The 12,283-nt window shown below is 36.5% G+C and overlaps 1 protein-coding gene across 5 annotated transcripts in view; it reads left to right on the plus strand.

The window, feature by feature from the left end:
- The window catches only part of PPARGC1A (PPARG coactivator 1 alpha), a 685,828-nt gene that overhangs the window by 646,774 nt on the left and 26,771 nt on the right, over positions 1-12,283 (plus strand). For all 5 annotated transcript variants that reach the window (XM_050790682.1, XM_050790683.1, XM_050790680.1 and 2 more), the window contains 4 exons: positions 1,091-1,213; positions 2,074-2,278; positions 6,250-6,295; positions 6,405-6,478. In XM_050790682.1, coding sequence (XP_050646639.1) covers positions 1,091-1,213; positions 2,074-2,278; positions 6,250-6,295; positions 6,405-6,478 — 448 coding nt within the window. The remainder of the gene's footprint in view (positions 1-1,090; positions 1,214-2,073; positions 2,279-6,249; positions 6,296-6,404; positions 6,479-12,283) is intronic.

Genomic DNA, 12,283 nt, shown 5'->3' on the forward strand with positions numbered 1-12,283 from the left:
GTGTGTTTCACATGCCATTTGGAGGTTGTTACTCTCCTATCACTAAGTTTTTAAATGTTAAAAATACTCTATGCAAATACATGGAGGCCATACTTAGAGTCCATTGGATTTTGAGGTTTCTGATATAGAGAATATCTCATAAGTAATTGTTATTTATTCTCCAATTTCTCCATTTGTTAGTGTCATTGGCTTTGCTCCCTAGTACCCTGATTCCTTTCCATTGATATCAGATTGTTTTCATCTATTCAATTTGTTCATTTGGGAAGAGTAGCTGACTCAGAGACATACTGTATGTCAGGACAAGGAAGTCCTTGAGGGTCATCCAGTGAAATGAAGAAACAGAGGTCAGGAGACAGCAAATGCTTTGCCTGTGTCAGCACCCACGTCTCCTGATCCACAGGCCAGGACTCTACTTACAAATCCTTTTTTTCTTTTCTAGAATCAGTGATAGTCATTCTTTTATTTCAGGCATTCTTTGAATCAGTAATTTCATATACTAGGTTATGAAACATGGTTCAAAGCATCATAAAATCTTTCATTTGTTGCCAGTTGACTTATTTGGGTTTTTGAAAAGAAAATGTGTATCTATTCTCCCCCACCCCCCACACTACACTCCCATGTCTTCATTCAGCAAGGCAGCTTTTCTCACCTAGGAGTGATTTGGAAATTATTTTTGAAAGATGTTTTTTGCATTATTTTTAAAAAAAATATGTAGATCACACCAAGTCCAATTTATTCAGTAATCCCTTATGGCTGGAAAATTTGAGATTTTCCTTCTATTTTTCACTATTATTACTTGTATAATAATTGGCATATTTGCATTTTTGTTCTTATGCATACAATTCTAGAAATTGAATTGGAAGGAAAAAGGAAATATTTTCACAGTTGGTAGTATAATGTCAAACTTTTTTCTACTCTTTAAATATCATATTTCCTGTAGCACTATTGCGCTAAGGTGTGACATAAATAAAATGACAGAATTAACTTTTATAATTACAATAAATTACATTTAAAATTTCAATAACTTATTCCAATGCTTAAAAGATGCATAACTTTACTTGCTTTTCCCTTTTCCTGATAATGTTTCTAGCTTAAGAAGCTCTTACTGGCACCAGCCAACACTCAGCTAAGTTATAATGAATGCAGTGGTCTCAGTACCCAGAACCATGCAAATCACAATCACAGGATCAGAACAAACCCTGCAATTGTTAAGGTACAAATGTAAATTTTTTAATACGGGGGGAAGTACCAAAGGATTTTGGCTTGAAGTTGTAAAACAAATAAGTTCGTAGGTATTAATTCAGCTGGGACCCCGAAGCTGCCTCATAATGGTGAAATCCATGATGAATGGGATTCCGTAAACAGCGCTTGAGCTACTTTAAACTAGGCAGAGTTCATTTACGCATTGTCTTTGGGTGTTTGGAATGGAAGTGCCACTGTCTGTTAGTTCTTGCCCACTTTATTGTTACCTGCAGCATTGTGGGCTACAGTAAAATCTGCTGATAAGCTGGTATTATCTATGAGTGGCTTTAAGATGCAGGATTGCTGTTTTGCTAGCTGTCTAACCTGAGGAAGATTGCATTTGGAATCACCACAAAACATCTATCTCTGCCATTAATTGGATGGAATGCTGGCAATGCCATAATTCGGCTAGCGGGCTGTATTAAACATTGTTTGTCTTGCCATTCACTGTGAGTGAAAACGGAGCATTAAGGGGTACTTAAGAGAGTTGTGAGTACTGGGCGTCAGCAATCAGTGGCAAATTAAGGTTTAAACCAGCTTATTTTTTTTTGTATTCACAGTAAAGGCGCTGTAGGGTCTTGTTAGTTACATGTTGCTGAGTAGGAACATTGAAATGTAGGAGAAATAAAATAAAAAGCTGCATAAATGTCATTTAGGAATTTTAAATGTAATTTTCTTCCCTTGTTCTGCAAACAATTATTCACAGCTCATAGATCTAGTACACTTAGACTGAACACTTCATTGAAAAATCCCATCTCTTCAGAAAACCTATATCCATTCTGATAAGGTTCAGTTCACTAATTTTAGTTTTCTTTATGCCTTGTTTTTAAGACTGAGAATTCATGGAGCAATAAAGCGAAGAGTATTTGTCAACAGCAAAAGCCACAAAGACGTCCCTGCTCGGAGCTTCTCAAATATCTGACCACAAACGATGACCCTCCTCACACCAAACCCACAGAGAACAGAAACAGCAGCAGAGACAAATGCACCTCCAAAAAGAAGTCCCACACACAATCGCAGTCTCAACATTTACAAGGTAGGCTGGGGACCAAAACGAGCTGTTGGTGAGGGCACTGGAAGCAAAGAAAGCACACGTAAGGTCGGAGAACACACCAACTTCTTGCTTCCATCCCATCGGTGTCACTCTGTGGAAAGAGAATTCAGCACTTATTATAGAGCGGGGGAAGAAACCTTTCTTTGGACACAGGTTAAACATATTCTATTCAGCTGCTAGGCCGTCTAATTCACAAGCACTGAAAGACTCCTGAAATGTTAGCTAGGTGGGGAGGAATTGCAACATCACATGAGGTTTATATGAATCTCTGAATTGCTGAGATAATTGAGGTTATGAACAAGCTTGGCTAACCAATTCATTATAGAGCTTTTATTTTTTCCCTTCCAGTAATGGAAAAAATGAGGCATCAGTGATTTGTTATATACACCTTAAGAAGTGGTAAATAGTGTTTATGCAGCCTGTCTTGATTACTAAGTACATTCCTTTTCTAATTCTTTTTCTTCTTTCTTCTTCTCTCCTCCTCCTCCTCCTCTTCTTCTCTTCCTCTCCTCCTCCTCCTCCTTCCTTCTTCTTTTTTCTCCTTCTTTCTCCTTCTCCTTCACCTCCTGCTCCTCCCCTTCCTCTTCTTCTTTCTCTTCCACTCCTTCTCCTCCTACTCTTCTACAACCACATGCTATGCTCGTGGATTTTATTCTGTAAATAAAGATTGGAAAATTCCTGATTGTTTTCTTTCAATTTAAGAAAGTGCCTAGATTAAACTAAACATCTGGGTTGATTTTTATTATCACCATATATTGCTAGAGGAGGCTGATGTTTCTGAGGCAGATCCTGGTGATTTGGGGAAAACCTGTCTTGGCAGAGATACAATTTTCTGTCTTTTAGGCTCCTCCTTCTCAAAACGTTGTAGTCTTAGAAGCCCAAAGACCCCTTGAAATGGGCAGTTGATTTAAAACATGCCAGCTTCTACTTTAACCTTGTTGGTAGAAGTAGACATATTATAACATACCAATTGTAAGCATACACCTCTTTTTGTTTCACTTTCATTTTCCCAACTTTTCCTTTTAACTGCAGAGTGGTAGGCAGTGATCTCTGCTTTGAACCATGATTAATTCGTGTAGGTATGCTGTTATTGCTACTGACTCAATACGGATTTTTTTCCCAGTGTTTTGAATTTTCTTTCCTCTTCTCTACCTCGGTATTAGCCCAGGATTTTCAGGGGCCTTCCTTTAATATTTTAAATTGACTTTCCATTAGGCTTTCCCTGGTAGATATCTCAAATCCACTACCCATCACTTTCTGTCAGTTTGGGAAAATATATTTAGTGAAATGGACTGCATTCTCATTGCTCCAGCTGGATCTTCCTCATAAGCACTACAACAGTTTTTCCTGGAGCAGAACCATAGTGCCATAGGCCTCGTTGGTCATGAAGGCCTCAGGTGAGGGGAAGCAGATGAGCTCGCTCTAGTGAGTGAACAAATGAATTTACTGGGCTACTCCTCACCCTGTCCTGGTCATGCATGTATTTTCTGGGGCCAAATTTAAAGTCCTTGTAATATGTGACCCAGCCTGGCAGCACATGTTTTAAAGGTTTTTTTTTTTTTTTTGTTTTTATTTTTCTTTTAGTAAACTTTTACAAATCATGACAATGAAGAGTTAAATAGGCCTTTGGAGGAAATTTTCTTTAGATGAGACTGGCTGTATATGGTATATATCTGTGGCAAGGCACAAAAGACTCACCCCAGACCAAAGTCTGTTGACAAACAGACAAAATCCTTTAGTTATGAAAGGCCTAAAAGAAATGAAACATGGCTGACGAGTAAGAACTAATACATGCTCAACTTCAGTAATTATTTGAATTATTATTTAAAATCAAAATGTGGAAAATATGTGAACAATTAGAGATAACTAGGAGGATCGGTTGAAATTACCTTTCTTAAGGTGTTGTAATTTTTTCTCACTGAACTTCGTGTATGCCTTCCATAAAACATTTTGGAGGCAGGTTCTTTTCATTTCCTTAGCATGATCGTCTAGCCATGGTTGTGTGTTGATGTCTCATTTATTTGTCCATTTATTCATGCATTCATCCAAATACCACAATCTACATGAAAAAGACACATTCCTGACTTCAAGGATCCTACTAGTCTCTGGTCTACCAGTCACTGGAACAGGGTGAATTAAACTCTCAATAAATCAAATCAATACTCCTCTAATGGTAGCATTAGAGAGTCTGGGTTTATTCAGGGATCAGATTCTGTATGTGGTTTGGGGACTGTCCCCTTCCTATGGCTCTCATTTCCTGTTTGCTTTTGGTCTCATTAACTATGACTGTTGCCATTTCCTCTCCTTTCATTGACTTTGGCCTTACCTGTACCCAACAATCAGAATCTGAGAATCTTTCTTTGAGCATTTCAAATAGCCTATACTACCTCTTGAAAACCAGAATTTCAGTGACTGATTTTTAATGTACATTTATTATGTCACATAGCACATGGTTAATATCTGGTTATATTTTCTGTGGAATTTGTATGAATTATCCTAATTATTAGTTGAGTATCATAAAACTTGGTAAAGTTTCTTCATAAGTGGATTCTTTTTGAAAGACTTGTTATATTACACATACTCAAAAATTAATGTAAAATCAGCTCATTTACCTGTATAAATGAAAAACTGAATCAATCAGTGTATCTAATTTGTTGAAGATATCATGAGCTTCATATTTCTGGATGTACATTGAAAGATGATATACTATTCAACTGTGTAAATCTAAATCTATAAATTAAATATGTAAATACTATTTATCCAAGTAAAGTATCTAATTTCAGGTTATTTTGGACATGAATAATATTTTCACATTTCAAAAAATTAATTGCTGGGGCTGATTAATTTACTTTAAAGTCTGTTGAATGCAATTTCTTTTGACAATAGGAGAAAGGAAACAGAATCTTGGCCAACTCTGTGAGTAACTATTTTATGGCCCTGAAAATACCACTTAGTATTGTTGGGTCTCAGTTTCTTCAGCCATAAGATAAGAAACTATTCTAAACACCTTTTTGGTTTTGACACTATGATTTCCATTACATAGATAACTACCACTTGACCTTTTGAAAGTAATTATTTTAATGAGAAAAAATTGACATAAACCTACATACACATAAGCATATGCTTATAGATAAGCATAGATATACGTAATACATGAATGTATAGCCTAAGTATGCCTCTCATCATATTTGCCCCTCCTTCTGTTCAAAATACAAGATTGCCATGGAGAAGCAATTGAAATTTTGGGTGAGAAGATTCTTCACCCTTCATTATTGGGAAATGCCGCCTGTAGGAGGTAAGATTCAGGAAAGCATAAAAGGAGGTAGTTAGCATCTTTGCAAATCTATACACCTTTCAACTGATAAACATGGTATCTTACTTTAGTTGTCTATCAGATTTACAGATCTGAACCCCTTCTAAACCATCTGGGTCAATGCCCACAATTTGCCATCATCTCTCAATTAATTTTCAGTGAGTGGAATAGTTACTGCATGAGCTTTGGCCTCATAGAAATAACCTATTATCAGGGCTAGATATAAAATTATACATTTTAGGAGTAAAATCAACTGAATATTCATAACGTTCTGTCGCCTTGTAGTTCCTCTGCTGCTTTCTTATCTAAACAAACCGTGTACTGTATTCCAAATTAAAACAGTAAACATTATTTCTCTCTGATGGTATGATGCAAATTTTGTATCTGTAACAGGGAGGGTTCATTTTTGGAAAAATTCTGTTTTCGTATGTGTTTTCGAATGGTAGTTTACTGATGCAAATGCTGTTTGGAATCTGTTTTAGCATAATGGACTTTTGTCTGACTTTGATTCAATATTCAGAGAATTCCTTAGCTTAGGCTTTCAGTTTTCTGGTTGTTTTTCCAACTTGACTGTTGTGGAAAGAAAAGAAATCTAAAAGACACTCAATATTACATAATTAGTTTTTTTTTTTTTCTTTAGCCAAACCAACAACTTTATCTCTTCCTCTGACCCCAGAGTCACCAAAGTAAGTATTAAGAAACGTAACCATTTTCAGAAAGGGAAGGGGGTTCTAATACATTTGGCTACAGCAACTCCATTTCAGTTTGTTTTTATAAATGTGCCATATCTTCCAGTGACCCCAAGGGTTCCCCATTTGAGAACAAGACTATTGAACGCACCTTAAGTGTGGAACTCTCTGGAACTGCAGGTAAGCCTTATATTTCACTTGGAACTTGTGTGTTTGTGTGTGTGTGTGTATGTGTGTGTGTGTGGTGTGTGTGTAATAAGATAATAGAGTGTACTGTCTATGTGATTAATGAAATTAACAAAGAATACAAAATTGGATAAGAAGTTATCTGTAAATATTTCCAGTTGCTTATTTTCTAAAAAAAATAATAAAAAATACTGAAGCACTTTAAAAACTTAGACTAACTGAAGAGCTCTTAGGCAAACTTCTGAGTTGGTTGCAAATGGTGCCTTTGCACTGAGTGCTTTAAGTTTAGGTACTTGAACCCCACCAAAAAGTGAATCGTGGGATGTTTAAACAAGAAATTCTTTGGGTCTGACCATTGCTGATAAGATTAAAGGAACAGTACATTAAACAAGATGCTTTCAACCAGAACTATGGTGCCTACATCCACCGTGGTCATTGTTGCTACGTTTAATTTCACACTTTGAGTTTGCTAAATTACCTTCTTATGAAAGGCCTAATGCATGATTGCATGACTTGGTCAAGCAGTAGAGTAGTTAATTTCATGGTGTAGATAGATAGTATATGTGTGTGCAGACTTGCACATATGTACATATATACATATCTTTATAGGCATGCACACTTAGACACACAAATCCTTACTTATAAGCATATACTTAACATCATTTCTTAAATACATACATGACACTATTTCTTAAATACATCATAACTTACATATATGTTTAGAAGTAGCTTTTGTGTGTATATATATTATATGCGGTAGAGGCCTTCTTATCTGACCAGTGAGGACCAGCAATTGGTGGGTTTGTTTAAAAAGTTGATTCAAGCATATACTGTTTTATTTTACCTTTGCTTAAAACATAAAAATATACATTCAAATATTACAGTTTTGGTAGAAGATGGAGATCTTTACCTTGAGCTTATGTTTGCTATTTGGGGGTCTATCTATTCATCTTTCTTGTATAAACCATACTAATATATTATTATACAATACATATTATAGATGGTAGCCACTTTTTATTGCTTGCTCCTTGAAGGTCAAGATTAGAGACATTGGTATGGTAGTCTGAATTCTTCTAGATTTTTATAATTTTTCCAATAATTTCCAATTCCACCCATCCACAACTAATTTGATAACCCTTATTTTAGCAATGACCTTTTTTGAGTTATTTTTTACAGGAATATTTTTCTACACTCACATTTCATTCATTTACAGGAGATTTTACCATCTTACATAATTTCAATCACCAGTGCAATGCACATTAACTATTTAGTCTATTGGGGTACTGAGACACACTGATAAGTAGCATGAAAGCAAATATTATTTATTGGATATGTTCCACCACCTTCTAACAAAGGTAGGCCCAGAAGGCAGTTTTTAGTTCGTTGAGTGTGATTATAATAGCTGTACAGATATAAATTGGGGAAGCTGAAGTAAAGCCCAATTGCATTATGTAAGAGAAAGGATTTAGAGCTTTGGATAGCAGGGAGATGAGGACTTGAAAGATGCTGAATGAGGCTGGAAGGTAAAGTTTGGAACCTTCCTGGAGAATAATGTAAAGAGGAGATGGAGGGAGATTTGTTTTTTCTCTAGAGATATTGTGGGCTTGAAATGCAATGCAACATGTAATGTCTACAATTGTCATCTCCTCTAAAAACCTTCAGCAAAATTGGTCACTTAGTAGTGTTTGAAGATTGTGACAAACACTAATTGTACCTAGAAAGAATCACAAAGGGAGAAAAAGAGTTGTCAAAGGGAAAACACGGTAGCACAGCTTCAAGTTTAAATACATTGATTGACCAAAAGATATTTTAAAAATGATAAAGGCAGTTAAAGGACTGACAGAAATACTTAGGCGATAGTATCATCTTAGTGAATGACAGAGGTGATCCATGGAAAGGAATGTGGAGGAAATTGAGCTCTCCATAGGCTAACCTGACTTGGAGAGCCTTCAGGGAAAACAACAACAACAAAATGCACAGATTTTGAAGCACAGGGGTGGAATGGAGAGAAGATGTTGATGGAGCAGAAGCAAGAAAGCAGGAAACCAAAGGGATGCTCAAATGACAATGAATTTGGCAAGGACTGTAAAATCAATAAGGAGCTATAAGATGGCACACACACTTTCCCTCCTGGATCTTTTGATTGCTAAGACTCTTTTCTACATCCTTGACCTTTTCTACGCCTCAGTTTCCTCCATTTTAAAGTCATATTCATAACTACTGATAAAACTGTCAACTCAAAAGACTAGAATATAGGTTGAAAAATAAAACTGCCAGTATGCAATCATTTTTGACACACAAAAATGGAATTTTATGTGGTTTGATCTGAAGTAAAACAGTTTATAAGCAGCAAAGCTTCAATTAAAAGTAGTATATCATGATTTTAAAGAGCAGACGGCATAGCTTGGTGAAGTTTACAAAACCTTGGCTTGGTTGTTGGACAAACCCAAGTTTAAATTCTGAATGTCCTCCCATCTAGTGTGTGGCCTTGGTCCATTTACTTAACCTCTGAAAGACTAGGATTCTTATGCGTGATATGAAGATGATCACAATACCTACATCTCATTGGGTCAGTGTGAGGATTAAATGAGATAAAACATGAGTGCCCCCTGATTATATAAGTGCTCAATAAATATTAGATATTTAATTACTAATTCTGATTAATCATTTGCAGTGGTCATTGTACCTTGCTTCTTATCTTTTCAACTTTTGACTGTCTTCACCTCTTCCCTTTTATTGCCCTTGCCGTGTATCCTCTTTGGCAATCTCATATATGAAGTTATTTATTCTTTTTCTGTGCTTCCCCAACTTCCCACTGTTTTCACGTCAAATTGAACAAATACTGCTTTTGGTGTAAATATGGAATTTACCAAATCACGGTAGAAAACTCACTGATTTGAGATTCTCAGCAACAGCTACTTCTATGCCTACAATTTCTGGCAATTAGGCACTCCTTAAACAGGCACTTTACATACAGTATCTTCCTTACTCTCTGCCCATTTCATTGTTGAGGAAAGATTTATACGTTGATACAAGCTATATGATAGACCCTGGGTTCAAAGCAGGTCTGCCCGAAGAGAAATTATGTCTCTTTCCTGAAGTCTGAATTTTAAAGATAGTAATTGACATATGTTATGTTAAGTAGGCTTCACTGCACTTGCCAAGTGTCATTGATTGGTACTGTCTGCCAGGAGCATTGTGTTGAGAAAGGTTCTAAGGCCAAGTCTGTGCTCACAGGGAATGTCATGATCAATTAGTGATGTCTGCCACAGGTGCAGCAGGTGGGTGGCAAGGATAGAAACAGCATTCATATTGGTAGTTTGTTGATCCTTGGTCTACAGACTTAATCGGTTTGATTGCAGCAGAAGTGACCCAAGCTTTGGCTCAGGCCTTCTGGTGTCTTCTTTTTCTTTACTCTCACAAATTTTAGTGAAATTTTCCAAATGTTTAAGTGGAAATGTAAAGAGTCAACAAAATTCTAAGACCTCCAGAATAATGCCTCTGCCCCATCTGCAGTGTCTTTGGGAAACAGGAGGGATGAGATAGGAAGTTTGCTTTATTAGGTATTGCCAGCTGGTCTGACTTCTTTGTGATTGTCCTAAACTAGCTCATTTTGGCTGATAAAAAAAACTCTTCTCTTTTACAGGTGTAAAATCTAATTTGATTTCAAAATAGCTGTTAGTAAAGCAAGATGAGAGAAAAGAGAATGATCTTTTGGCAGAAGGCATTTAAATCTATTGCATATGGAGATTTTCAGAGTGCTACACTTTTTTGTTTCTGAAATGGGAATGGCAAAGCAATGTCAGCTCAACAAGGTGACGGTTTTAACCACAGACACGAAGGAATTTGGGTAGGGACCAAAGTGACTGACCCCAAAATTTTATGTATATGTATATATAGTTTTTATTTGTTATTACTGTAAACATTGTAACAGCAGAACTATTTTATAACTGATAAAGAAAATGAGAAGAGCAAAAAATATAATCAGATGTCATCACCCTAAAACAAGTAGGACTTCATAATTTTTTTTCTCCATTGATATATGTTTTTCCACATTATTTTCATCAGAGGGGACATGTGATTTGATGTTATTTATTTTTTACTTCATTTTTTCTCTAGGCTTTAATCAGCAGTCATTCCAAGTGTACTTTAGTAGACTCACCATAAAAACAACAACAAAACACTCATTAACCCATCTGTAACTACCACTTTTATGTTGAATTTTACATTGCCTTTTTGGACTCTCCATTTAAAAGTTCATTTTGCTGGAAAAAATGTATTGACAAACAGCATAAATATTGACAAACGGCTGTAGCCTTTTGGCGTATATACTTCTTGTGTATGTGACATATCTTTGGGAAAGTAGATCAAAGTAAAATATCGGTAGTTGTCGGTAGTTTTAAAAGGAAAACCATAGCGTCACAGAACTGGAAGGTGATTTTGACAGGTCACAGAATCTATTCCTGTGCTTCAAGAATCTAAGAAAGGGAGACCCAACAAATTCTCTTTACAGCCCATTCCGGTGCTTGCCAACTCTTACTGTCAGAAATTTCTTCCATAGTTCAACCATATTCTTCATTTTCTATTTTTAATCTCATTCTTTTTGACCCAGTGTCTATAATGACAGTTCCTTTGTTCCTAATTTTTCTTTTCTGGAAATGGTACCATCCTATTTCTTGTAAGCCAAGTATAGCAAAGGAATTTTCTCTCCCACATCAGCTTTGGGGTTTGGCAATAGCCACCTGAAATGCCAGGTTCCCCTTACTCATCCCCTCTCCCAGCTCTCTGGGGAATTTACACAGGGGTCAATTAATGATATCTTCATCTTCCATGAGCAAGAGTTGGGGAATTAGGCATATGTCATAGGAATGTTCTGAAGCTTTTCTCCAAGGCCAGTTTGTTCCCCAGTAACCAGGGGTGATAGGAGAAATACTTAAAATGTACTGAAGGCAGGCCACTTCCAAATGGACTGAAGCCAGCCAGAGGACTAGCGGGGTCTGTTGGAGAACCTTCTGTGCCAAGTGGGAGCACTTCTGTTGCTGGGTCTTGTGGAGCGCCATTGAGTCCTGGGGAAGTAGGTGCAGATGGAGAGAACGCTAGAGCAGCTTTTATCAACTGAATATTTTAACAACTGCTTTAGAGGTAACGGTTGGTACTCAGTGAATATCAGCTTTCCCTCTGCACTCTTGACACCCACTCCAAATTCGTGAGGCCTGAAATATGTGAGTAGGACAAGTCACACACCTCTCTGTGCTCCGTTTTCCTATTTTGGTGTGTTTTAAAGCAACTTAGAATCTCATCTCCTGATTTTTTTGTTTGTTTGTTTCTTAAGTACCTGAATTGGCGTGCAACATATGCAAAATCCCACTGTTAAACGAACTTGAAAGTAAGTTGCAGATTTTGCTGTAGATTCTGCAAAATGTTATAAACTACTAAAAAAAAAAAAAAAAAAAAAGTCATTGGTGAATAGCACAGCACAAGAAAGAGCCAGGGACTCACCATTTATCAGAGTCATTCAATTAAACAAACCCAAAAGAAAACTCCTCCAAGAAAATCGTTTCATAGCGATAATGAAAAACAAAACAAAACTTGTCTGCCTTTTTTTTTTTTTTTAATAAAAGGACTGTTTAAAAAGATGACTGTAGAGTATGTACCACTTCTCCCAGATTTGCTGTGCAGAAGTGCGTAAGTGTGAGTGATGTAGAGGTGCTTGTTTATTATGGAGCACATTTCAATGCAGTAATCATAAATATTGCTAAGGTTGTGCTCTGTTGAAATATGACCTACATACTCTTGATT

This window comes from Macaca thibetana, chromosome 5 (assembly GCF_024542745.1).
Source record: "Macaca thibetana thibetana isolate TM-01 chromosome 5, ASM2454274v1, whole genome shotgun sequence".
Taxonomy (NCBI): domain Eukaryota; kingdom Metazoa; phylum Chordata; class Mammalia; order Primates; family Cercopithecidae; genus Macaca; species Macaca thibetana.